Source organism: Larus michahellis, chromosome 6 (assembly GCF_964199755.1).
Source record: "Larus michahellis chromosome 6, bLarMic1.1, whole genome shotgun sequence".
Classification (NCBI taxonomy): Eukaryota; Metazoa; Chordata; class Aves; order Charadriiformes; family Laridae; genus Larus; species Larus michahellis.
The window spans coordinates 26978752-27006647 of NC_133901.1; the positions used below are offsets into that span (position 1 = coordinate 26978752).

At 35.8% G+C, this 27896-nt stretch overlaps 1 protein-coding gene across 20 annotated transcripts in view; it reads right to left on the reverse strand.

Moving 5' to 3' along the window:
* The window catches only part of DLG1 (discs large MAGUK scaffold protein 1), a 163288-nt gene that overhangs the window by 40063 nt on the left and 95329 nt on the right, over window positions 1–27896 (reverse strand). For 11 of the 20 annotated variants that reach the window (XM_074592880.1, XM_074592882.1, XM_074592871.1 and 8 more), the window contains 8 exons: window positions 20982–21035; window positions 17375–17425; window positions 16248–16372; window positions 14689–14858; window positions 13866–14002; window positions 11860–12004; window positions 3094–3220; window positions 762–918 (listed from right to left, as the gene is read on the reverse strand). In XM_074592880.1, coding sequence (XP_074448981.1) covers window positions 762–918; window positions 3094–3220; window positions 11860–12004; window positions 13866–14002; window positions 14689–14858; window positions 16248–16372; window positions 17375–17425; window positions 20982–21035 — 966 coding nt within the window. Of the gene's footprint in view, window positions 1–761; window positions 919–3093; window positions 3221–11859; window positions 12005–13865; window positions 14003–14688; window positions 14859–16247; window positions 16373–17374; window positions 17426–20981; window positions 21036–25136; window positions 25236–27896 lie in introns of all 20 variants that reach the window. The other 9 variants (XM_074592881.1, XM_074592866.1, XM_074592865.1 and 6 more) reach the window with 1 other exon arrangement.

Sequence of the window (27896 nt, forward strand, 5' to 3'; positions counted from 1 at the left end):
CAGCAACAGACCACACCCCGCATGAAATGGTCTAGCCTTGTTTTCAATGAAGCAGATTGAAAAACAGTGTCAGAAAAAACCAAAGCAGAAATGTGTGTATCATGTTTTAGATAAAAAGCATTTTTCATAGTTCAAACTAAAATAAAGATACACTTTAACATCAGCATTTTAATAACAGCAGAACCCAAATTATTTTTTCCTCTTAAATAACTACCAAATTACAATGTAATGGTGCAAAGAAATGATTCAACATAAATTAATTCATTTCCCAAAGAAATATACAAAATCTTTATGACCTTCAAGAACTAATACAGAAAAAGCCCTTAGACAGGTACGAGATGGATCTATTTAAGACTAATGGGAAGTTTAGCAGTTACTCCAGGAAGTAAAGCACTCAATTTTAGACACTACTGACAAGTGTCTCCATCTCATTAGAAGGCTTATTTCTGAAGCCTGCATTCTGTCTATTTAGACACACACACACCCCCTCAGCTACCAGACTAAGATAAGTTAATGACTTCAGTGAAAAAAAAAAGTCTCTGAGATAGGAAAAGTGCTATTTTAATCAGGATACAGATGAGAAACTGAGGCAGACTAAAGTCCTCAGAGATACTTTGGAAGTATATTGTCATTTGTTCCATTGTCTCAAGTTTATCTCAGTTAATGATATTCTTTGCACATAAATCATATGAACTGGTACTAATATCCAGGGAGGGGAAAGCTTTTGTTTTTGTTTAAATAAAAGAAGCAAGAAATCCTACAGAAATTATACGATCTCCTTTCCTAAGCTCTCCACTCAGGTCAGCTGGCCCTCCTGCAAGGATGAAAGAGACGAAGATTCCTTCTCCGTCTTCTCCTCCAACAATGTTGAAACCAAGACCTGTTGATCCTCGATGCAGGACGACCTTCCTAGGCTCCCTGGATGAAAGAAAGGAATATGAAATCTTTATCACTAGTCCTGAGTAAAAGTAAAATAAACAATTAGAAAAGCTAAGTTTTCCAAGAGAAGTAGTGTTGAAAATTTAGGTAACAAAAATTACACATTTCTTTAGGCAACAGTGTCACATGCCCTTCCTGCCCCCTCCCCCCCAAAGCTTAGACTTTCAAATAAGAGCTTCTACTATTTGTACGCTTTCAATTCCCCTTCCAAAGGCAACACAAAACCTCCTTCTTGTCGTTAGGTTGTAAGTATGTATGTATTCTGAATTCCTATTATACAACAATCCTTTTCAGCACTAAATGTCATTACTTATCACTCTCCGTATCGTCCAAGCCTCAACATAGCCCACAGTCTTATTCTATCTAATGGTAACAGCAAGCAACAAAATACTATTTTCCCTTTCTGAAACTTTAAGAACAAATAATAATGGAAACACCAATAATGAAAAATATGTCCTTATGGCTTTAGTTTCACTCCAGTTAGTCAAACAATAAATATAGCAAAGAACAATTAAAGAATTATGAACAAAAAAAAAAAAAATCAGAATTTATGGCAGTCTCAAATATATTAGCAATTTATTTGCAGTAACTGCAATTGAAAAAGTTAACTCTAAATCAAGTTGTTGAATTCTTTCTATAGGATCCCCTCCTAGCTTGGATGAGAAAAGAAGAGATATTGATCAAGTTAAGATAAGGCCAGACAACTTCTAATGCAGAAACACTCCTTCCAGAAATCTACTAATCTGCTACTTGACTCAGTACAAGGAAAGCATAAATGATTTCAGAAACAGACACTTATAATAAAGCATGGTAACTGTGCACTGCATTTGAAAAATCACTAGAGAGCACTAAAGAACAATTAACAGACATTCTTAAGTATTTGGAGACATTACTTATTAATTCATACGATAAACTAAGAAGCTGCATTTTTCCAAAATGAACAAAAAACCATCATGTAGTTCGATCTTTAAAAAAAATCACTCCGTTTTTGCGCTAGCTCTTAAATCAACTTAGTGTCAAATTCTCAAATCTCACCCCCATCAACTGTTATATTCATCTTTTCAGAGTACTATTTTATTACAAATAAATGACATTTTAAAAACCTATGTATCTTGCTCTGATCACACTAAGCCATTAACAAAAATGCTGCAGTTAGAGAACACAGATACACAGTATCTTTTAAAATATTATTCAAAATTTCTAAACCTCTCTTTGGGATGAAGGGAGCGGAAGATGGGTAGGTAATTTAAAGAAAATCACCTAAAACCTCCTCTGAATAGCCCTTGCATTTCAGAAGAAATCTAAAAACCTCCTTTTACAGTAATTTTAAAAGGAAAGCTACAAAACTGTAAGTTCAGCAATATTATCAGCAGGACAGAATCACTTTGCCTTATACGTCCATCTAACCCTAAGTTAAAAATAATGACTTAGACACATCCGAGAGTCTCCTACATTCCAGCACGCAAAAAATTTATTCTCCAACTTATTATACGCCTTATGTTTCAATACTGGGTAGACCCTGCCTCAAAAACTGAGTGACATTATCCACATGAGATGACGGTGTGACACAGAATTCAGCAACAACATACTGAAAATGCAGAGTAACATCCTTGTACTTGCAGAACAGATGGGTAACAAAATTACAAGACCTTCCTTTTATCAGTGATGATGAACAAAAGATTAATGTAATCTACTGAATCAGTGAGGGAATGAATGGTCTGTGAACGGGAAAGGATTAAGAGCTCTCTAGCCTTTCTGGATTTACTAATCCATCAAAAGAAACCCTTGCCTGTGAAAATAGAAAAAAAAAAAGAAAAAAAGATTGCTGGCTTTAAAATAAGAAATAATCTCTACTCTGCTCATACCACAATCCAGTCAACTCCTGGAGCACTTTGAGATGGCATTTTGATTTTAATACTATTCCTGGACTGATAAATCATGTATGTGCACATATATGTGTGTGTATATATATATATATATATAAAAATATATCTAGTTTTCTCCTTACACCAATGTTTACAAATGTTAAGACTTTAGTGATTTGCATTTATTTCTTGAAATAAATTATACTATTCACTAGTATTTTGCCCACAGACACACCTTGTTAGCTTCCCTGGTTAACTACTTTGACACGTAGCTTTGGTTATTCATTACCTGGTAATCTCATCATCTCCAAGCATTCCCTTGGGAATTGGTGAGTAGCGCCCTGGTGATGCTGGGGGCAAGGATTGTCCCAGGTAGGCAGACGGAGCGATATGGTTATCCACTGGCTGAGAATAAGCTTCGAAGAGGGAAGAAAAATAATAATAATAATAATAAAAAAATCATTAAGGCAATGAGAAAAAAAGATGGAGGAACTGAAACAAAGTATTATAAGGAGTGACCTCTTCTAAAACCAAAATGTAACAGTTCAAATGCTACATTATAAATACCAGAGTTCTAAAACACTATGTCATATCTACACATTACACAATCCCCTCCCACTTTAAGTCAGTGAGCTAATTTTTCAGTTTGATTGTGTCTCAGAAAAACCTTTTTTAGAAACAGACACTGTGGAAAGCTGAAACCCTTGAGGACAGTCTGGAGATTTATGTGGTTTTAAAGTTGTTTTTAACCTGACCGAAGTCAATTAAGAACTTCAGCTTCTAAAATCACCATGTCGGAGCGACAATGAAAAATATATTTTCCTGTTGCACTTCTTCAAAACCGTCAAGCTGCCTACCTCTTTCTTTTCAATGCTTTAATGCCGTGTCTTAGCATCTCCAGGATACTCCAGGCCATCCTGATCAACAGGACTGAACAGGGAGGGATGTTACATTTCTTAGACATGGAACAAAACCCTCTTTAAGAGCACAGCTGCTGGTAGGGATGCTAGTATGTGCTCAGCCAACAGCACACATCAGGAAACAAACACAGGATTATTCCACCTCCTACTCTTCACAGTAAGAGGCATTAATTTATCAAGAGGAATAAACAAGCTAGGGCAAAAAAGTTTCAACGGTACTGCAAGGGTCAGTTGCCTTACCCATGAACCACAGGTTCATTGATTAAAACTAGAAAGGAGTATTGAAAGGATTTAGTCTAACCATCTTGCATAACAGACCGTGAATCCTGTGCACAAAGTGCAGATGTTTTACATGAACCACGACACACGCATTAGAATAATGTAACATCTTAATTATTTCAATTTATGGAAAATATCCTACAATTCCAGGACAGTTGTTCCAATAAATAACTAAAAGGTTCCATTATATTTCCAAGTTAGGCACATCAATTTTAAATGTCCATTCACCAGATGTAGTCATACCCACTGTCTCCTATTTCGAAGCATATTCTACAATTGAAAAAGTCTTTTTCCTGGTGTAGGCGCTTCAAGTTTTGAGGCTTAAACATGGCTGGTGGGGACACTTCACGAGTTCAACATTATTAAAGCTGCCAGACTCTCATTTGCTTGCTGTATCTGATGTGATGCCTGACCATTGAGGATTTACACTAAAAACAAAGCTTTTCAACCGCATAGACATGACACAAATTGCAGAAGTGACCTGTATATTCTCCTTTTTTTGTTTTAATTTTTAAAACCATTGGCAGAACATTTGGTTCACGTACAAACTTCTTCAAGAGTATTTTTATGTGACAGGTTTACTAAATTGCCAGCTTTGAAATCACCCAGTCTGCGTTGGATTGATTCTGTATTATTCTAGATTCCTAGTAAACCTGTATGCAGTAAATTCCATACATGGAGTACGCGTCACACCAACATTGTCTTACCATGATCAAAGGTCTAATGAAGAGGTACCGAGCCAGACAGGGAACTACGCATAGTACCTTAGTGCCTGGCACATAACACCCGGTATCATATCTGATTACCCAGATTGCTTCTTATTCTTTAAAGCTTTGTCACAGTATTAGAGTTCTTTCAGTTTTCTAAAAATGTGTTTCAGTAAGCATTAAAAACCACTATTAACAGCTTAGGCAGTTTAGAAGCACTATCTGATAAAGCAATTAAGCGTGTTATTCGGACACACCAGCCCTCAGTGAGTTGCATGCTCCGGTCTGGGACTGTGCGGAACTTTTGGAAACTGCAACTCTGGATTCACAAATGGTTTCAGCAAAAAATCAGCATCTGAGTACAGAGGTAGCCTGTCTCCTTCTACGACACAGACAAAAGGAAGCTTCCTCAAGTTAGCTTCATGAGGTCTCCAGCAAAGAGAACACTGCTTTTGCTAAAACCAAGTGGTCAACAAAAGCATTCATATTTGAGAATTCCCGAATAATCAGTTGTTCCGAGACACATTACTCCTAAAGCCATTTTTTAGAACAGCTGTCACACATGTACATTGCACCTTCATCCTTCTGCTCCCTGCAAGGATTCGAAGACTAGAGATCCCACTAAATTCTTTCTGGCTGCCCCTGGTACAATATGTAGCTTCTATGCACTGGTAACACACTTGGAGAGTTTACTGTCAATTTCGAAACTTGGTTTTTAGCCACACTGGAGTTTTGGCAACAGATTTTCACGATTACCAAACCACACAGCAACATTTACTTTTCAATGGAAAATAATATAGGTATTTTAAGACAAAAGTGTATATCCTTTGTTTAAAGCAAATGATACTTTAAAAAATTACTACTGTACATAAATACAGTTATTTTGGTTTTCCCTCAGAAAATTTCACAACTAAAGCACAAAGAAAGTGGAATGTAGACTTTATGATCGCTTTTCCAATTAGTGGTAAATGGCTTTTGATTAAAAAGCCCTAAACAACTGTAGCATAGTATAGCAGCTCTGTACATTCTGTTCATGCACTAACTCTTCTCATTTCACAAAATAAATTCACAATTGCTTCTAACAAGTCAGTGGCAGCTATAAAGATGCATATTTTATAGGAAGCAATTAGATTTTTCATAACAAATTCTGTGTTGGCTTACAGTGCTTTTCATTTGATTGTTTTTAAGGTTGCTAAGGCTTTTAACTGCGTCTTGTTCAGAAGCCATTGCTACCATATAATACTGTCACATACTCTTGTATTTGAGATTTTGTATCCTTTCACCATGTAACTAAAACTCAGCTATCAAACAATGTAACAGTTTATTATTTCAGATCTGTGGACTGTTCCACATCATCACTGGGTACATCATTTATAAGGTCCCTTTTCAAGGCTGCTACTCTCAGCGCTATGGAAACCAACCTACAAGGCATAAAAAGGCTCTATGGAGTTCCTGCAAAAAAAACGTGTCTGCGCCTTTCCTTAAACTGCTTTAGCTGGAGATTATACCTAAAGAATATTCATGATGAACATGACAGAAAAAAAAGGCAAGCCATCATTTTCTGAATTCTAATTCAAGTCTAAATTTCTGTTTCCAAGTAAATATTATTACTGATGTAATTGATAAAGGAACTGTGCTTGGGATGAAGAAAAAGTTACATGCATAAGTGAACTTGCTTTGACAGGAAAAGTTGAAGACTCTGAAGGAGAAACTCCATTTCCAAATCCACCCCTTTTGACATAACACAGTTCCACACAGAAAGAGAATGGATGATTTCCTATTATTTCCTTATTATCTGCAAACTGAGGACACCAATCATAAGTACTTCTCTAAAATGGGACATAAAATTAAAACTTTATTGTAATTTACTGCTATTATATATTTCTCTCTTCCTATATTTACGCCATTTAAGGAACGATAAGGCATTTCTGTCTCTAGTGAGAAAACTGATTATTCCCTACCCTGCAGTATTTTATTTCTCAATGCAGAGTGGAAATACTGTAGCAATGCACACACACACACAAAGGAAAATACTTTAAAATTGACTAGGAGTCAAAAAAACATCATTAATAAAGTCTTCAGAGGAGGCATGTAGAGGAAGCAAGTCCCCTGTCTCAAAAGCTCTGGAGACACTTTTCTGACTCTGATATTCTACAATATGTACAGGTAACACTGGTGTTTTTAAATAGCAAGTTCTAGCCCTTTTTAGTAATATTTCAACTGAATAACTTTAAAAGCATTTATACCAACAAATTACTGGACATTTGTTCCAGGAACCATTTAATGACCAACACTTACATATAGATTACTGAGGCAGCATACATACCCTACTGACACATGACCTACCACAGAAGACTAATAGCTATGATTATCAAACACACAAATCAGTTTAGCTCACAATGGTGCTAGCCAGCTGGGTGGCATCGGTCCACAGGACCATCCCGCCTACAGTGCTGCTGTTCTTCTACATACAATGAACCTTAGGGTTTTTGTTGAATTTCTGTTTGCTCTACTGGAATTTCTCATCTCTCAGTGTCTCAGAGACCGGACACCCCAGAGGAGAACAGTACTCAAATGGCAACATGTTCAGAAAGAACGATCTTTCATAACTGCATTCTTCTTGAGTCAGAAAATGGAGATCGCTGTAAAGTAACTGTCTAAACTAACAATCCACACCTCAAGGGTTAAAAGAAAAATGTCTCACAAGTGATAGAAACAGGCAGAGCAATCAACTGTTCCAGTCTGTCAAGGGCTGTGGTCAAGCTTTCATTGCTCATAGGACCAGTCTCTAGAGCTACAGTGCATAACTATGAGCTATTTTTTCCACACATTCATTCCCTCCTAAATGCTCTGCTTTCAGACAGCTCCAACTCTTCTTTACCAAGATTTCCAACATTAATTTCCCCCATGGGCAGCCAGAAGCCGATCACTCACTCTGATAAATATCAAATGACGGAGGCCAACTTTCAGCCTCAGGTGCACAAAGAATTATGTTGGCAGGATCTGTACTCTTCTCAATAAATGCTGCTATAAATCAGAATCTCAGAAACCTCTTGATCAAATGTCCTTTGATACAAACACACTAACCCCAAAGAAATATCAAATTATTTAATTATTTATACGGATGCTAACTTAACTTTGCCACATCTTTTGCTCCACCAGACCATCTGACAAGACCTTACTATTGTGTGGCTGGTACTCTTACTACAGGAGTTCTTAAAGAAAACAGATTTTGCAGAAAACCTAGGTACTGAAATTTGTGAACCTGGTTCTCAAACAGTATTTCAGTATCCTTAGCTCTGCATTTTAAATCCCTATCACCAGGGAAAGTGAGACAGCCCTACACAACTAAGCTAGACCAGTTCCAGAAAGAAAGTCTTAAAAACAACCAAATTATGAATTTAGCATTTTTGTGGACTTTTGAATGAACTACCATGTTCATAAAAGTTACTACAATGAGCAATCTACTGCATCTTCTGCAGACAGTACAGATACCAAGCCGATAAGTACTGTGCACTGTGCTTTTAGATGTTTCTAATAAAACAAGCATTTAAAAAAAAAAACACAAACAACAACACAAATTTTAAAAAAAAAACACCAAGGGAAGTTCTGGGCAGTGAGCAGTCTACACATATACTCAGCCAGTAGACAGGGTTTCTATCTTAACATCATTTGTAACAGGCATGTCCACAGGAAGCTTCTGTGTGAATCTAAGAGATTCGGTAGTGAAAGGAATTTTCCTTACAGAAAGTGGAGGCTTCCTAGTTACCAAGTTACTGTACTCCTTTATAAAGAAGCAATAGCCTTTGAGAAGCTTGCTATCTCCCTTTGAAATTTCCGCTGTAAATGTGAAAATATTGAGGAGTCCTGAAAAAGCTTTTGTTCTGGACTGTATTAGAAAAATAGCACCTGGCATCTTAGCCATTTGCAGTTGTTTCTGATAAGTGAAAAATTTAGGAAAAGGCTAAACTGATTTCCTTGAATTAATTCATTAAACACCTAACGCAAGACCTTTGTATCTATTTTGTGTGCAAAATTCAGGCAGTAGATCCAGAGCCTCCATGCCAGCCGCAAGAACAGCTGCACTTTTGATCAACAGAGAAAGACAAACCTATGAAGCCTTGGGTAGGAAAGGCTTTCCTGTTTTAAGGAAAAGAAACAGACTGAAGTTTCATCAAAGGACCCAGCACTTTGCAGAAGACTGTTCTTTGGTTAACTGTTGACTAAAGTCTACAGAAACAGTGTAAAAAAACCAGAGTAACTTCAGACAGAGAACTGAACACTAGAAGTGCAACTAAATGAAAAGAAAACCAGAAAATCTACTCAAAAGTACAGACACCACTTTAGGCCACAAAACTTGTCAAAGGTCACCAGAGGACAGAAGACAGACACCTGGAATCTGAGAAATCTTGCGTGATTATTTTCCAAAATGCTTCAGCAGGAGAAGAAAGGTTCCCAGAAGACGCTGCTGGAACTTGAGGGGCATGACAGCTCAGGAGATTGGCTTTTCACTTCTCAGTAGAGAGAAGTGCAACCTCACGCAAGGACAGGATACTGGGCTGTGCAGAAATCCACTGTGTCTTTTAAGTCCCACTTACAGGGAGAGCAGTCAAATGGAAGAGAAACTCGGGAGGGAGGACAGTAATGGGACAAAAGAAGGCCTACGTGTGTGGCCAGGTCATTTACTCTCACATCCATTTTCTGGAGGTAAGTCATGTATACTGGGAAATTAAGGACTCTAGGCAAGATGGCAGTGCACTTCCTCTGGAACCCTTGACAGAACCTTCCTGAAGAGCCAACGGACATGGTAAGAAGTTATTCTTGAAGATACCACTGTCTCTTACAGCTCTAAGTTATGATGCGATTAACTTCAGTGAACTGAGTCTCCAGCTCATCCACCATTTGAAAGAAACTAATTCACTGCATGAGAAGAGGGGCAACTGCATGCCCCTATGCATACTGAATATTACTTTAAAAGTACATATTGACACAGATAACGTGAATATAAAAACAAAATAAGCACACAAAGGAGAACACCAATCTGCAGGTGAAATACGACTGCTGCTTTAACGAAGACTCTCAGCAGTCTGATCTCACCTCTCTAAAACTGAACTACAGTACTGAGAATCAGCTGCGCTGAGTTTGGCATCTCTGTTCTTGAGTCTACAGACAGTCTTTTTAATAGCAAAGTGTCATTTAATTAACAGTACCAAAGCACATAAAAATTTAAAACTAGAATCTACATTTATATGTAATGGTTGCCTAGTAAAGAAGTAGGTTTTTCAAATCCTACTACAGGTTCCTTCCTCCAGTCACACAAATTGAAAAATTTCAGTTCAGTTTTCCTAGCCAAAGAGATAGCCAGTCCTCTAAATTGCTATAGTGCTTTGTTCTTTTCCATTTAAGCCTTATATCAAGTTGGTTCTTAATTATCGGGGCACTGAACAAGAGTTAATAAGTATGACTTCTGCCAATATCAGGGTATCATTGAATTATTAGAATTAGGCAAATTATGAGGAACCAGCTCCTTCTCTACCTTCCTCTCCCCAAACTTTCTTGAGGTTTTGCCTTTCCCCCACAACAGATTCATAAAGTAATTACCCCAACGATTGAGTCAAGATACAGTAGTAATAGATAAGATACTTCTATGTTTGTCGCATCACTATCCGTAGCTGTGTAATTGTATTACTGCAACACTACCAGGAACACTACGAACAAATCAGGTTCTCTCTGTTCCAGAAAATCTGAATTCAAGGTGAAACATATGAAGGCATCAGTTATGATGGAGAGAGAAAAAGAAGTCTGCTTTCCAAAGAAATAGTGGGAAAGGCTGAATTATTGGACAAACTAGATAACATAAGGGAAAATGGCTGCTCTCTAGCCATATATATGAGTATAAAACCAGGGATGAGAAAGTGAAGGCTGAAAATCAGTTTAATGTCAAAGAACAGAGCCTTCAAGAACATCCTTCTAATAAGACAGTGAAGATATAAAACCTAATTAGCTCCAAATTGTAATTCAGTAAGCTTATGAATAGATTTAATGATAACAGAGCTATTCCCAATAAATGATGGGCTTATAAAGTACTTCAGTCCTTTGTTGTGCTGCATTTTTGTTGTTGTTCTTTACATACTGTTTCAGATTACATTAGTGGCTTTTTAGTCTAAAAGTGCTCCTTTTTTCATACGAAGTAGTATCTGAGCAGATCAGTGCTACCTATCAATTACTTGTATCTAACTGCAGGAAGAAAAAAACCCACAAACCCTAAAATAACTCTCCCCCAGAACCATTTTATGTGACAAGATGGGTAAAACTGGTCATCCAGAAAACCCACCTATTCAGTCTTGGAAAGATACATTTATACCATTCTCATCCCTTCCTCCAAACACTAAATGGTAATATCCATTTTTGAGGAAACAGTATATTAAATTCAAATTTCTCTTCATGTTTTAGTTCAGCCCGGAACTTTCTGGACTTGGACGTCTGACTTCAAAAAGACTCCTGTAAGTAGTACCCTTATGTAAACAAGAAATTCTTCTAACTATTCTCAATACAGCATTCACTGGTTTTCCACTTGAATTTTCAACAATTACGTCAAAACTGAAGTGAGATTTCAAGTAAGTTAATATGGAATTTTGCAATACATTTGCAGACAGGCGTCAGAGGTAAAGACCTCCCCCTCCTCCCAGTGGAGTTTATTCAAGTACACGCAGCTCATGAAAAAGCAGGAACACAGAAAAAAAAAAAAAAAGAGTCAAAACATCACTAGCCTCTACCTGAAACAGTATTGTCTTTTGCTCAGTTCACAGGACACTGAACACCTACACAGTGCACGGCCTCCAGGAGAATGAAGCACGTGTTCTCCTTGTACTCCATCAGCAAGTGATAAGAAACATCGAGTCACCAGGAATAGGCTTCATCACTCACGGAAACACAATGAGAGCACCACTGTTGCTGTTGTTTCAGTACACAAGTTATAGGATGTTATTTCTGTTTAGCATATAATTTTCCTGATTAATCAGCTTTCTTATGTCAGATTTTCACACTGTATAATTTTTAAAAGCTTGAAGCTGTTACAATACTAAAAATGGGGTATGTTAAACCATTAAAGGGAAAAGTAATTAAATCACAAAGATAAGCTGAACTTACAGTTTGTGATGTCAGGAGGGGCATAACTGTCATTCATGAACATGCTGGTGGGTTTTGCAACCTTTAGATAAACAAAGTCTGATGTGTTTTTTAAAGCAGTCACTGCTTCTTCATGAGTAACTTCTTCTAAGCAAACACTGTTCACCTAAAGATAAAAAAATAAACAAATTCTCAACACAGAAAAACTTATGTTTTCATAAGACACTCACTGAAAGCTGCTGGAGCATTCTGGCATTGAGAGTTTTTATTAGGATTCATGTTGCACAGACACAATTGGTTATATAAAAGTTAAATAAAAGATGCTTTGTAGTGTTGTGAAATATAAGAAAGACAAGTCTTTCCTCAAAAGATTATAATAAACTGTATTGACTGTAACATTGTAAAGAAGGCGCACATGACTTTGGAAAACTAAGAGGAGAAATGTGACACTCAAAATGCCATAAGCATGCCCAATCACAGCACTGACACACTATGTTATTGCAAGCATTGAATAGAAGAGTGTTTCTTCTAGTAAGAATAAATCCTACAGGATCTTCTCATGACATAATTAAGTTCTAGACATTATAATAGGACAGCATATTCTCACGAGAGGTCAAAAGCAGGGATCAAAACTGGAGAAGATCCCAACACGTCTGACTGATTTACATGCCAAGTATTTTAACTTTACAGGCAACAGATTTTTTTAATCTACTGCTATTAAGGTGAAACACTGGCACTTCAGTTTAAAAAATAAAATAAAAAAATCTTTAACAATTAGTATCTCATGTAAAGCCTTAGTAAATTGAGTTGCTGACCCTCTCTTCCATATTTTGAATCTTGCAGAGGGGAGTAGCTTCTGCAGATAATTCCAGGCAACATGGGAAATAAGGTTTGTACTGCTCTGAACCTGAGGGACCAAAGACACTTTCCTCTGTTTGATTACTCTGTACACTGTGTAAAAACAATTGGGCCTTGTCAATTCTGTTGCTTGCAGGGGGAAAAACCTCTACTGCTTAAATATAAGTAAACAGAATATATTCTCTTTTTTTCCCACCAATTCTCATGAGGATTTGCTCATGTCTTGAGCTGATGTCACAGAACTATCCACTGTAACACCAAGACGTCATTCCTAAAACTTCAAAAAGATCAGGATACTTTATCTAAAGGGATAATCCCACGATTTTTTACCTTTAAGTAGCTTCAATTTTCCCAGCTCCGTATTTCTAAGTGACAAACTTATCCAAAAAGTCTTTTTACAGATGGGAAACTCTGCACTAAACATTTAGAGTCAGTTTCTTACTGCTCAAAGGGCAACAGAGCACAGGTTCTGCTGTCATGTACTCTGCGTACATCTGTACTCAGAGCTCTTACAGAAGCACGTACCGCCTGGCAGACATAGGCGGGTGGAGCAATTGCACCCTACAAGAGTTGAGTTTACAATTCAGAAATTCACTCGGAAATTCCTGGCTCTGGCTCTTGTTTTTCTAGATGGACAACTAGATTTCTGGATGGAATTTAAGAAAGTTTAAAGTTATTTTTATTTTGTGCATAGAAAATTCAACTTTGAAGTATTTTAAGTTTTAAAAAAATGCCATTCAAAAGCATTACAAACACTGGAATCCAATATAAACAGCAGTTTCACTACAGGCTGGCCAGCCACCAGTACATGGAGTCCCTTTCCATTCTTCTTTTTTGAGAAGAGAAACAATCCCATTGTATGCTGGTTTACATTCCCATCACTCAGATCCCAAAAAAATAATAGCAGGCATCAGATATAAACAGGCTGATTAATACAGGTTTTGCATGAAACATTGTGCTGAGGAACAGATTTCAGATTCTTTGATGAAATGGTGTCGAACACTGCAGATTTAATTTTTATCATTGATTTCCTGGCAATATCAACTTTTTTATCAATTTCTATGAAATAGCACACCACTGTCAGGCAGCTTAACCACAAAGTGAATCATGCCCTTACTGGACTTAAAAGTCAATGACCATTAAAAAAAAAAAAAGCAGCTCTTTCTTACAGCTAGAAGTTTGTCTCCAATCTGAAGTTTGCCGTCTTTATGTGCTGCCCCACCTTCAATGATTTTGGTTACATAGATGCTGTTGTCTCCAGGTATATGCTGATTTCCTACACCACCAGCAATACTGAAACCAAGACCTGCTTGAAGATAAAATTGTTACTCAAGAAACCTTTTAGCATTCATTAGATTCCAATTATTACGTAAATAATAATGCTGTCTGTATCACATATACACATACATATATATATAAAGAAATAATAGGCTCTGGTTGAAGCAATACTAAATGCCTTTCCAAGTGAGCTCCACAATTTTCCAGAAATTTCTTAAAGATGTAACGTTTACAGAAGTTCTGAAAATCAAAAGCTAAATCATGTCCTTCATGCCTTGTGAAAGATACACATAGCACAGCTATAGCACCACCAGTGATATTTAAAGAACCATATATAAGGAACCATTGTCCAACATTTTTCCATGTAGAAACAAAATAATACTTTCTCTAAATGTTTTTTAATCTCTCAAAGATCTTTTTAGGTAATTCAATGAAGTATTTTACTCCCATTTTTAGTGTACTTAAAAATTAATAAATACTATCAGAAACACATTTGTATCATTTGAAAGAAAAATATGCATTCTACAAGAACAGTTTCAAGATACAGGGATGAAAATTCAGAAGCATTTGAGATGCCATCATCTTATTTTTCATTATTCTGCATTTCTGAGAACTTAATACACAAGGTACGATTTTATTTTGAAAAATAAATGCAGAAATCTAACGTCAACTCTACCCTTCTTGTGAAACAGAAATTTTATACTTCCTACGTACCTTTAGGGCCTTTTACAAGTTTGATTTCCACTATTTTTTCTGTGACTGGTTTTCTTCTTTTGACATACAATCGTACAATTGACCCTGCTTCTTTCAACGCTTCAACTGCTTTGCTGTGTGTCACATCGCGAACATCCACCTCATTTACTCGTAGAATACAATCGTTAACCCTAGAGACAGCAACATTCATGTTCAGCTGTTGTGTTACAGCAGAGTGGACACATTAGGAGCCTAGTATTTTATCTACAATACACTAACATACATGTTAACACATTAAGTTACATAGATTTTGCTTCAAAAATACACTGATTTGAGACAATACTCTAAAAGTAATTATTAGTGCTTAAAAATAAAACAAAGAACACTAGAAAATATTTAAAGGGAATATTTTGTTCACAGATGAAGTGGACACCATCTTCTATGTGTTTCTTTTAAACAGTATTCTGAACAGCTTTGTACAAACTATCTTTTGTTTAGGGCTACAAGAAAGAATTAAAAAATTCTGAAACTAGGAGGCACACAATGAGAACACGCTAGTTTTAGGCCATGATATGAACAAGTCAACCTCCATTCCTGCTTTTCACAAGCTGTTTAAGTGCTGGCCTTCCACTCCATTTAACATGTTGCTGTAGTAACACTGAGCTCTCATTACACTAAGTACAATGCCTGACCCACCTGTCACCACGTTCTGCCAGATGTACCCCTGACAACAGCCAACAAGCTAAAAGGATGCCTTGAAATAAGCTTATTAGGACTAAAAACTATAAGGCATCAGGCATTTGTATCAAAAATGACAGGGCAAGTTCTTGACAAAACAAGAGGGGAAAAAAAGCTGGTCCTCCAATCCGATGTGGGTTTTTTTTTTTCACACAGTGATACAGGAGTATATTTAAAGACTGTTCTGGATTAGAAAAATAATGCATTAATGCAATTTGCTATTAACTTCTAACAGTACTCTTCAAAGGAAGTTGCAAATATCATCTGCTGCCGTCTAATAATATGCCAACACTTCCTCACTAGGAGTTAAGTAGTGGCATCAGTCCACAATTAAATAAGAAAATGGGGTATACTGGAGAAGGAATACTCTATTGATTTTTAAAAAAAATAGCTTTTGAAGATGTGCAGTATTCTCAAAAATTAAGACACAGAATTATACCTTACAAAAAGAGGGTTGTTATTAAAGTCAGTTATCTTACAGATCAGAAAATCTGCACATAGATAACCACGAGACACGTATCCTACCTGTCTAAGCTTTTCCTTTGTATATTGAATTAAGGCCTAAAGAGCACATGGCATAATCAATTTTCACCCCTGAACAGAAAATATAAAGTTCACCTAATTTCACTTAACTGCAGATTTTATTGGTTGTGGAAAAAAAACCAAAACAATTGGTCCGCTTAAACATTTTTCATTATTTAAGAAATACTTATGTAAGAAAAACTTATTTAAAATGTAACGTAGCAGAATAAAACTACTAAAAGTAACAGAAAGTGTTCTATCCACTGTTCAAAAATATAATAACAAACATTTAGCAACCCAACACATGAAAGTCATCATACCGTAATCTTCCATCCTGCGCAGCCGCACCCCCGGCTATAATTTTTGTAATGAAAATACTTGAATCATCCCCAATATGTGGGTTGTCTGTACCACCTGCAATGCTAAAGCCAAGTCCTGAATTTCCCTAAAGGTAGAGGACGAAAAAAAATTATGTATTTCTTTTTTGAGTAAAAGATATTCTAATATATCTGTCTGATTCAATATAGAACAAAAACTATATAATTTTCCCTGATAAAAAATATTAAAAGACACTAAGCTGGATACTACATATAAGCATAGGTAAGATGTAATTATACTTATTTTCATAGGAGAACATAAGTCATTGTGTAACTGTAAGAGACACAGTTCCAACTCCACAGCTTTCTCATTGAGGTTAACTTGATAAACTAGATAAAAGCTTCTCTCTCTAGTGAGCTAGATCTTTGAGATTATTCACATGAATATTTGCTCCTCATTAAATTATTAGTGACAAATTATTTTTCCTAGAAGTCCCCAAGTAATTTGTGTCACATACATAATATATCCTCTCACGCAGAAATTCAGACTGACATTTTTCTCTTCAAAGGTTGCCTGCCTTTACTATCAATCACAAGAACTCTTCATTCTCTTGGTAACCACCAGAGCCGCACAGGAATCGACCATTTCTTTCTTTCTTTTTGTTAAGAGTGCAGCTCAAAAAAAGAGAACTGAGACAGATCTCTACATGGTAAACCTAACAAAGCAATGCATATTACAAGGCGTAACTTGTAATCTCAACTAGAAGCAGCCTGAGTATCACTATAGAACTTCATGGTATAAATAAAAGCCTATAATAAATGGCAATATAGGAAATGAAATGATAATTTGTGTTATTACTCTCTACAAGTCTAGATAACAACATTAAACGCAGTATGACTCCGGGAGATCCTTCCTCCATTTTACTCTTAATATTAATAAAATCTTCTATTCCTGCTCAAGCAACTGGGTGTATTTTTTTTTCTTTAGGTTAAAAAATCTACCTTAAAAAAAAACAGAACAGTAAGAATTGTTTTGAATTGCCACTTCCAGTATCAGGAGGTTAATTTTTCATATTAAAGTATCATAATTTTCATCTAAAACAGAGGAAAAGAAACATTTAGCATGTTACCCTTTCAAGAGTAATTTCTTCATACTCATAATCTGCATCTGTGCCATTGACCTATAAAGAAAGAAAAGAGACTTATAGCGAATTTTACACTTTACACAACACTGTTTGCTCAGCTGGTGGTCCACTCCCATCAAATCTCAGCTGATTCACGGTGACCACTGAGCTCAGAGGGGACGTGTGATTTTCACACCGCTCTGCACATGAATCAGACACTCTTTTTGTATGAGTTTAAAAGTTAAGATTTCAGAGAGCAGTCTGTTCTACAAACATACTGTAGAGCAGAGGCCCTCTGCTTCTGATTGCCAGGATCTTGAGATCATCAGATTTTCCTTAGGCCATATAGCAAGTTGAAACTGAGAAAAAAGGAAGGGGTCATGGGGTAAAGGAGAAATTGTACAGAATTAACAGAGCAGGATTTTCAAACTGTTGTTCCTCACAGAGCAGAGAAAAATTAAAGACTGATGCTTTACACCATTTCTCACGAGAAATGAGTAAGATCCTTCAAAAGCAACATTTAATGATTGTTTATATTACTATTTATCATGTTACACATATACTAAAGATCAAATTAAAATAGGACCAAAACCAGAAGAAGGGTTTAGAAGAATATTTTATAAAATCAGATGAAAAATCCAAATACTAGAAGTAAGCCTTGTTGTCCTCAAGTTAGAAAGGATACCCACACTCTTTGCTGCCTACAGACTAGGACAGAATCAAATAACAGAAGTAATAAATATATGAATTAAGTGAAAACAGTTTAAATATAAAATTCTTAATAATATTTAACAGAAGAGTAATATTAAGATATTTTTTTTCTCAAATTCTTTCCTCCACAGATACCTTCAACAGAATATAAAACGCAGCTACAGGTAATTCCCTATTTTCAAGCCTTTTAAGTTTCAATATTTAACAAGAGAAGAAATAACTTTTATACTATTATTTTACAAGACATCTTGTCTATTCTTAAGATATACTGTATCTGGCAGTCTTCTCTATTCAAGATTTTATAAAGATACAAACATATATGTATAGAAGAAAGCATTTTAAAGTCTGTACCGTTTTCTAGCAGAGAATTTAAAAAGGGACTTTAATTAACCCCAAACAAAATTAAGATCTCATCTACATAATTTGCTTATAATATGTTCAACATATTTAAAAGCTCAAGATACCACAACTTTCATAGGTTGTTAAATATCAAGCTCATTTATCCCTCACTACAGTTTTTCCTCAGTCTCTAATTGTATCTCCCCTTAATACAACACAATTCATGTCCATTCCAGACATAACAGATTACTATCTTTCTCCTTGCTCAGTACCTCAAAAATAATATGTTCTTAGTAGTTTGTTCAGTGGAAAAGCTACTGTGAATTTAACACATGACATTTCTCCATTAAAAAAGGAAGAGGTCTTGACCTTCTGAACACATGAAACAGTATCTATTACCACACCAACACAAAAGAAGCCACTGTGATCAAGAAGTTTTTATGCTAGCTTAGTGCTTGAGCTATTATCTACAAGAATGACAACATGTGCTAACTGAACCAGTCAGCTAGTATTACAGTACCTGGGAAATGGTTCATGATAACTGATCAGTATGTGGCTTTTTTTTTTTTAAATAACAAGAACAATTAATCATTTCCCTATTTATTACCATTACACTAAACAAAAACAAAACCAATCCTAATATATTTAAGCAGTCTCTTGTTTATTTCCTTGTACAAAACTCTGTAATCCAATTTTAAAATATCATCTAGATAAACAGGAACAAACAAAACCTCCATAATTATTTTTTTTTAATTTGCATTTGAATTTGAATTACATTTGAATGGAAACATTAGCAGACAGGAGCAAGGATATGTCAAATGATAAAAATCAAATTATAAAAATCACTGTCCTATTCTTCCGTTTGCAAGTTTTGAATTAATCTCAGATGCACTAAGGCAAGCTTTATTTGCAGGGACTTCCCCTGGATGAAGGAAGTTCTATACAAATCACGTAGTTATGCCACAGCAACCTTCGTTGAATCTGAAAATCTATTAGTAGTTCAGCAGAATTTGGCTGAAGCCTTTTGACTGTACTGAAGTTAATTTCTCTGGTACGGTAAATCTTTTAATGTGCCACCGACTTGACTTGTGTTTGTATTTCCTTGGGGTTTACAAAGAATAAAAAAAAATACGGCTGTTTTTTTCACAACCCAGTTTAAGTTGTAAGGAGTACTTCCTCAGCAGCTTTATGACCAAGACAATGACGGCTGTGTTCTTGACCATGTGTTCCTTGATGACTTTCTAGAATCATATTTTGCTTTTTTCTTCTTCCAATAGAAAAAGCTTTACTAGTTAAGGTTTTTGTAGATTCATGATGCCGTTACCTCCCAAGTATGATTTTACATTACTTAACAACTCCGTTAGCTACTTAGGAATCTAGAAGGATATTCCTTTACTCAACCTCCTATGCTTACAGATAGTTATGTTTTACATTCACTGCAAACTGATAATTTAGCTTATAATTTTGAGTGCCAGTTTGTTCTCTTAATGCTATTTTCCCTTCCTATTTCTACTATTTTTTGTCCTACAACGTACCCCTATCAGCTGGGGCCTTCCAAAACATGAATATGTTTTTATTAATCTTTTTTTCCTGGTTTAGTTGGTGTGTGCAGGAAGACACCTCACCCTCAGTATGCTTTTCTAAACCGTATCTGCATCACATCAATAAAAGGGCCACATGCTGCAGGCTGCTGCTGTGATCTTTTAGTCAGAGGCATCATTAATGCACTCAGGATTAATTTTTGAGACAATTATGTCACTGTACTAATCTTTTGTCTTCTGCTTAAATTGTTAATTCACACTTTTGTCTCCACTGAGCTATTACAGCTCCTTTCTAGCAATGTTGTTAAGTTATGAATGCTTTTGACCAGGACAAGATTTACTCTTTACTTGCTAATACCAGTACCTAGAACAAACACAATATAAAGCTATTAGTACAGGCATTAACACTGTACAGAAAAAACAACAAGCATGTGGGATATAAGTAACTGTAGAGGAAGATGCAGACCTGAAACCTATGCCAAACTAACTTACACCCAAAGCCTCCGAAGTCTCTATATGCCAGTGGTATTCATATCACAAAAAACACATTCACGAACACAAATTTTTGCCTCCACATATCTACACTTATTACTTCAATGTTTCAAACAGAACAAACACACTTTTGTGAACATTCAGAGCACTAAAATCTTAAGTATAGTGACTGCATTAAGAAGTGGTTTGATGAGAAATGCAACTGAAATGGCACATTAAATATTAAAGCATCTGCCTGCACAGTTGAAGAAACAGATTGTTCTCTGGAGTTCCAGAGGTTCAGTGTTCAAACAATTGTGTTTTGCACTGTCACACACTAGTACTCACACAGAGCCCTCCACCTGCAATCTACAGCTTTTTTCTTCATGAAACAGTTATTTAAGGACTTCAAATAACCATCAGGACAGCTGAGGATATCATGCATCACGAGAGACATGAAATAGGCTTTATTAATCAGTAACAACAGACCTACACAACTACATACAGAAAACATTATCTAAAGATATAATTGAAAGCAAACGTAGGCTTACATATGTTGGAGTCTCCAAAGAATCTGTATTCACCAGCACTGGAGGGGGATTTGCCTTTAACAAGAGAACAAAAAAAAAAAATTATACATCATAAGAGAAAATAATGTTAATGATAATCATACAACATTTAATTCGCTGTTTCTCAAATTTCTGTTAAAACGTAGTCTCAGCTTGAGAATCTCAAAAAAAACCCCACCTTTTGAAACACTTGCTTCTACTCTGAACAAAGTGCTTTCATGACACAAAATCACACTCTTCCAAAACTCTGAGCTCATACTTTATATAAAAGTTCTGTCATTTATTATCTTATTTTTCAAAAGAAAAACTGAATCATGCTATCATGTGACATGTCAGTTACCCTAGTAATTTGTGATACAACATCCAGAAGCTGCTTTACCAGCCCATATCTTAAAAAAAAAAAAATCGGTGCATTTGATTCCTTTTTCTTCCAACCAGGAAGACTTTCTTTATTCTTCTTCAAACTGCAAAATGGAAACTTACAGAAATGCAAACTTATGGAAAAAAGGATCTACAAAACTGACTTATGAAAGCAAATCCACAGCAGATATTCAGCTACCACATAGCAACATACGCTTCCATCAGAAAATTGTTACGGCTTCACAAGCCATAAGCAGTCAGAGATCACTGCTATAGAAATAGGAAATAGTATAGCATTCTTGCTAGACAGGAACTAGTTGAATAAGCTAACACTTTTACTCTCTGATGTTACTGAGAGTTTTTCTGTGAGGAATGTGGTTTCAACTGAAAGAAAATCCATATAGACTGATGGTATTTATCTGAAATACTGCCAAATAAATACATTTCCTATTTTTGTATCAATTAGCTGCCTTTAAAATAGGTAGCATCTAGCCTGCTCTAACAACAACAACAACAAAAAGTGTGCAGATATGTTCCAGAGTCCAAATACTGTTGATGTATTAACTTTACCAGGACCTGCAAACTTGATGGCACAAAACAAAGTCAATCTGCTTACTGCTTTAATGAAGCTGAGATTTTTTTATACGTATAAAAATCCATTATCTTTAAAATTAAGACATTCTTTATTTTTTAAATTATTAATATTTTATTTTAAATCTCTGTGTGTGTAAATAAACTCAGGGACAGTTTACCAGGAAGCAATAGAAGCCAGTATTAAACTCATTCAAAGATAAGCTTAATTAAATTAACCTATTCATACACTGCATTTTAGTTTTGTTACCACGACAACAACATACTTGTGAAGAATTCATGATTTTTAAAAGCCTCCAAAAGCTAGGAAGTAAGCAATGACTCAGAAGTTCCTCACAAAAGACTGAGACAAATAATCTACCACCACTAGACGAGAGTCATCAACCTGTTACCAGGTTGCTGTCAGAAATTAGGCCTGTATCATTTAATAAGTACTAAAATCAGGTGGTATCTGTGCCAGTTAACAGAGTAGACTATTAAAAAAAAGGAAACAAAAAGGATGACACTTAGGACTCTGTCAAGATGCCATCAAACACCTTTTTCACCCAGCAATTCTCTCAGTAGAAGCATGGGTGCACTTTACGCAGTACAGAAACCAAGTACTAGTTACTATTGTCGTGATAAAAATCTCTGTCAAAACAATGCTATCTCTCACAACCATTTTCTGCCATTGAGTGACATTCCAATTTTTGTTTCTTATTCGAGAATAAGTTCTATTAAAATAAGATTAAATTAAAAACAAGATCCTCTATTAAAATCGCCAATCAATTAAATTATGCATCACCATCCCTGTAAGAGCTTTATAATTAACACAATTCTAAGAAAAACAAAACAATACATTGCATTAAAAAGAACTTGACTGAATATGAGGCATTAGGAGTCTAAACTCCACTGGATGTACAAGAGAGGAGCATACATACATTTCTTTTATATTTGCATATCACCTATGAAAAGATTTTCAATTTATAAATAGAAAACAAAACAAGGGTTAATTTTGAAAGTTCAGTCACATTCTTCACATTTCACTCAATTTTGGATTTTATTTTTATTTAATATTAGGATTCTGTAATATCCAAGTATATTCAACAGAAGCAGCGCCAGTGAAAGCTGGTTTCCCATGAGTCTTTTTCTTGAGGCTGACAAGTGTTCTTCTTTTAATGTCTTACAAAAAGAAGAGGAAAACTAGCTAAAAGCAAATTGCTATTAGCAGGTGAGGTTTCTATGTGAACAGTATGTTTGAGACACAAACTAGACAACAGATGCAAAACACCTTCCATAAATTGATTGTTCCTAACACTCTTTCTGCGTTTATCTCAATTCTCCATCAAGAAGCAATAATTTACCATCGTTTCCCAGCAGGCAGGAGAAAAGCTTTGTGCCAGGCACTCCAAAGGTACGCCTGGACACTGCAAAGACACAGGGCAACAACTAACACAAAACATCAAATGTTTCTGTAAGGAAGACCTGGTATTTCAGTCTGTTATGCAAGAGTTCTCCAAATTACCTAACGCTTTCAGGCTTCTGTGCCAGGGCTTGTTCAAATATTTAAGAGCCATTTGACAAGTTTGTTTACAAGCAGACTAAGGACTTGCCTAAGGGGCAAAGTGACTAACAAAATAGAGAGATGTATCTATTGCACAAAACTGCATCTGTGAAATCCAAAGGTGATTATAACTTTCTGTGGCATTTTCTAATTGGTTAGAATCACAAATGATGCAGAATTACATAGCTAACTCGTGCAGACATTTATACGCACTCAGAAGACCACTGCCTTCTTGCTCTTCTGCTTGTAACCCAGCATCATCAGTGGACATTAACACTGTCACACCAATGACGGTCAAAGAAAATATAAACACATACAGCACTAATTATTTTACTTTAAATTAAGTTTAGCCTACTGGCGATTCCCTGAAAGTAAACACTACTGGAAACTCAGTTTTCTTTATCCCCCAGGGCTGACAGCAGCAGTCCACTGGTGGCATTAGTCTGGCTGCCTCAAATCCTGATGTGGGCAAAATCCCTCTGCAAGGAGGAAATAGTTCCAAAACCAATGAAATCTCTGGTCTGCCTGCTGGGAACAGTACAGATGACAGATTCATGTAAACATACACCCACTAGAAATTGCACTATAAAACACCCAACCGTAAAAACTTTTGATAATTATTGCATTATGTAAAATTTAACAACGTAGCAGAGATAAAAAAAGATTACCACCTATTGCAAGTTTAGCTGCGTAGCTTGAAAGCAGACCTTAAGAAAAAAAATACTGACACGTATACTACAAAAATATCCAAGTATTCTAGATAGCTTAATTCCCTTTCAAAGTTAATAAATATCTGTCACCAAGCAATTCTAAAGTGATCCATCTTTTCAGAAAGGGTGCATTCATCGTTTGAGATTTTTGCACTGAAAGTTACAGTAGAGTTACAAAAAATAGAAGTAGAATGCCATTCAACATGCAAAAATATAACTGCTACCTATCCTAAATTATTCCATAGCCTGCCATGCTGTGGTCACATATTCCAAGTTACATGCAAGATATTAATGTTAACTCATGTTTACTGCTTTCGCTTGTCTTGTCAGGGTTTATTTTTTTGTGTGTGCATTGACATGATGCGACCTAAAGGATGAAGGTCCAGAAGGAAAGCACATTCGATGAGTCAGATATGTTAGGAATAGAAGGCTAAAAAACCCTTTTGTATTCTAAATGCCCCCAAGCACACTAATACCAACAAATGACTGAAGAACAGAAGAAACGTCATGCAAGCACTACTGATGGAAGACATATATTAAGTGTTTGTATATAAGATGATACAACATTTTTCTATAAGTAAATAAATCAAGCAATAACACTTTAGTAAGGGTGAAACGGCTCTAAAATTATTATGTGAGAACACAAAATATCCTATTTATTCTTTCCATTCTTTTGGGCTTTTTTTCTTTAGCTATTTCACAACTAATATACTTACATATGAAAAGATATTAGAAATAGACATTTTAAATGGACTAAAACCTGCTTTAAAACAAAGAAAAATGAAGATGAAGCTCCAATGTATTACTAATTCAGCAATTTCACAGTTCATCTCAAAACTGTGTGTAAGAGAACCAACGCATGATTTAAACAAAGCAATGAAATAAACTGAATAAATAAAAGTTGAACAAATTTAACAAAAAAAGAATAAAAACCTGTGGTATGGTGGATGGGATGACAGTGGTCTCAGCAGGGACTGGTGGGACAGGGATCACAGGGACAATGGGAGGAGAGGAAGGAACAGCTTCTGTGGGCTAAAAATCACCAACAAAATGTCAAAAATAATGGAAACTAGAAAAACATTTTAAAACAAACGAGATTCAGATTTAGCAGCTTAAAAAAAAAATAATTCTGAAATAGCATACAGTTTTGGCAACTATAACCACAACTGAAGACAAACTATTACCTGTAACCATGCTGCAGAACATCCCCAATAACATGCTCGTGTCAGAGAACCCAAAGTAGTAAGACACATCCACTTTGCTCATTCATACCAAGTTACTCACCTGGCAGTACAAAGTAATAAGACTTCGGGGTCCAACAAAAAACCTGTTCATGTCAATGGACAGACTCAGGCTTTTTGTGGGCTGGTTTCACAACATAAGCCCTTCACCATTATACAACAGTGTGCAAAAGCTGGGAAACAGTGGCTGAAGTTGATAGCACTGAACAACGTAAATGCACCTTTTTGATAAAGGGGAAAAACCAGAAGTACATTTAGGTTTCTAAACCAGGGGGGGAATTTGAAGAAAATCTTTTAGTCAAATGGGCAGAAACGCCTAAAACAGATTCCATCTACTTCTCAAAGATCTTCATACAGCTTTACCATACACCTTCAGACTAGCAGAATTTTGGTGTAAAAAATTATAACCAGGAAAGCTACTGATACTTAAGCTGCAAGGGAACAAGATTACAAATAGCATCTTGAGCATAACATTGACTCAAATAATTTTGAGATGTTAACATACTGGTTGTCAACAAGCTGTCATCAACATAAACTACTGGCAACTGTCATCAAAATTACAAGCTGAACAGCAGATCAGAGCTCTTGCAACTTAGTTGTTCCAAGACATTCTTGTAATCTTTAAATATAATGAGGCATAATGACAAAATACTAAATCCTGAAAATGAACCAAAACCACAGAACATAGAAGTATTAAATATATTTTAAATGTTTGAGATATTTTAAAACACTAAGCGATACATACCAATAGCACATACCAAATTAAAGGGTAAAAGTAAATATTAAATCTGAAACAGCCCAAGAGTAGCAACCCTTATTAAATGTACACATGGCATTTCTGTAGTTTTTTATCAGCTCAAAGTCAATCTACCCAAAATGAACAGCTGGTGAAAAACGTTGCAGTTATTGAAAGATTTAAGAACAAGATACATTTGGTATCTTGAAAGATTATTAATAATGTCATTTAGACATCCTTACATGTGTGGACAACAGCACAATCTTTCAAGTGTTAAAAAAGGGGGGTGGGGAAGAATCTAAATTGGTCTAGACCAAAGGTAATATGCATTTTGAAAAGGATGCAGGAAATGCTCAGTGCAACAAATCTCCAGCTACTGGAAGAACGCTGTGATCTTTAGAGGGCAGATCAAATTAAATAGCTTGAGTGAGCACTCAGCCCTACAAATGCAAAAAAATAAGCACCCCTTCAGCTCTGCCTTATTCCAAAGTAAGCAGCTTCCCATGTATGCACACAGTAAAAAAAAAAATAAAAAAAATGCTGTTAACCAAAATTTCAAATATACACATATTACATATCAAAATATAACACAACATTAAAGCTGACGAACTGATTGCCAGCTGGTCAGAGAAATTCCAGCTTTGCAGTTACAACTCCGGCAATAAAAGAAGGTTAAAAACAAATCGACCACACTCCCCTGCCCTTTGACTTAACAAAGTAACTGACACAGCCATAGTTCATTTCCTTATGGGCCATACAATCTGTATCCCTTTCTGCGCCAAATGGCAGCTTTATTTTCCTGCTTCCTTCCTTTTCTCAGTTCTTAACTCTCTTCTCTCTGGGCTTCTCATTCCCAAATGCTTCAAGAACCCTCCCATCCAGCTCCAATTTTTACCCTTATTATTTTACAACTGACATTGTTCAAAGTCCTCTAATTCTTTCAGGTTCCAGTCTGATAAGCTATCAGTACTGTCATTCTATTTCCCCTTTGTGCTGATGGTTTAATACCCACTGACTCTTATAATCTACTCCCTGTTCCTCCAAGTGTCCTGGCAATGTTCCTGTTGAGTCTCCTCTACTATAACGTGGGTGAGGGAAGAGGTGACAACACTGGCAACCACCTTCAAAGGATGTAAAATCCAAATGAAGGTAAGACTGTCTTCACTTCAACATTTCATGGAATACAGTGAACTGAAGTAGGCACTATGGCTACCACGAGGAAGGACAATGCAAGAAACTCAAAGATTCCTAACCCTCAGAGCAAGAAGACCTGGAACATAGTTATAATGGAAGAATGCTTTTTTTCTTTTACTATGGCACATAATCAGTCTGCAAATTATTATATGATACAGGTATCTGCGAGAGCAGCTGAATAGGCTCCAATAGCTCAGGGTTTCGCTTTCAATGCTCTGCTTCAAGAATTTTCAAGAAACATTTGTAATTTTCAGGAATTCTCCAAACTAGTAAGCTAAAGTATTCTGAAAACAAAAATCTAGCCTCAAAATAATTTTAAATTAATATGTCTCCAACTACAACATTTAATAATTCTGGTTTTAATGGACACAAATTTAAACTACAAAGACAAGAATAGGCCAACTAAAAACCTTGTTTTGAGCATGTATGAATTACAGCACAGAAGTATGATAAACTATTATATATAGAAATGCATGACTTGAACAATAACTCACTTTAACAGAGTCTATCAGCTTAAATAAC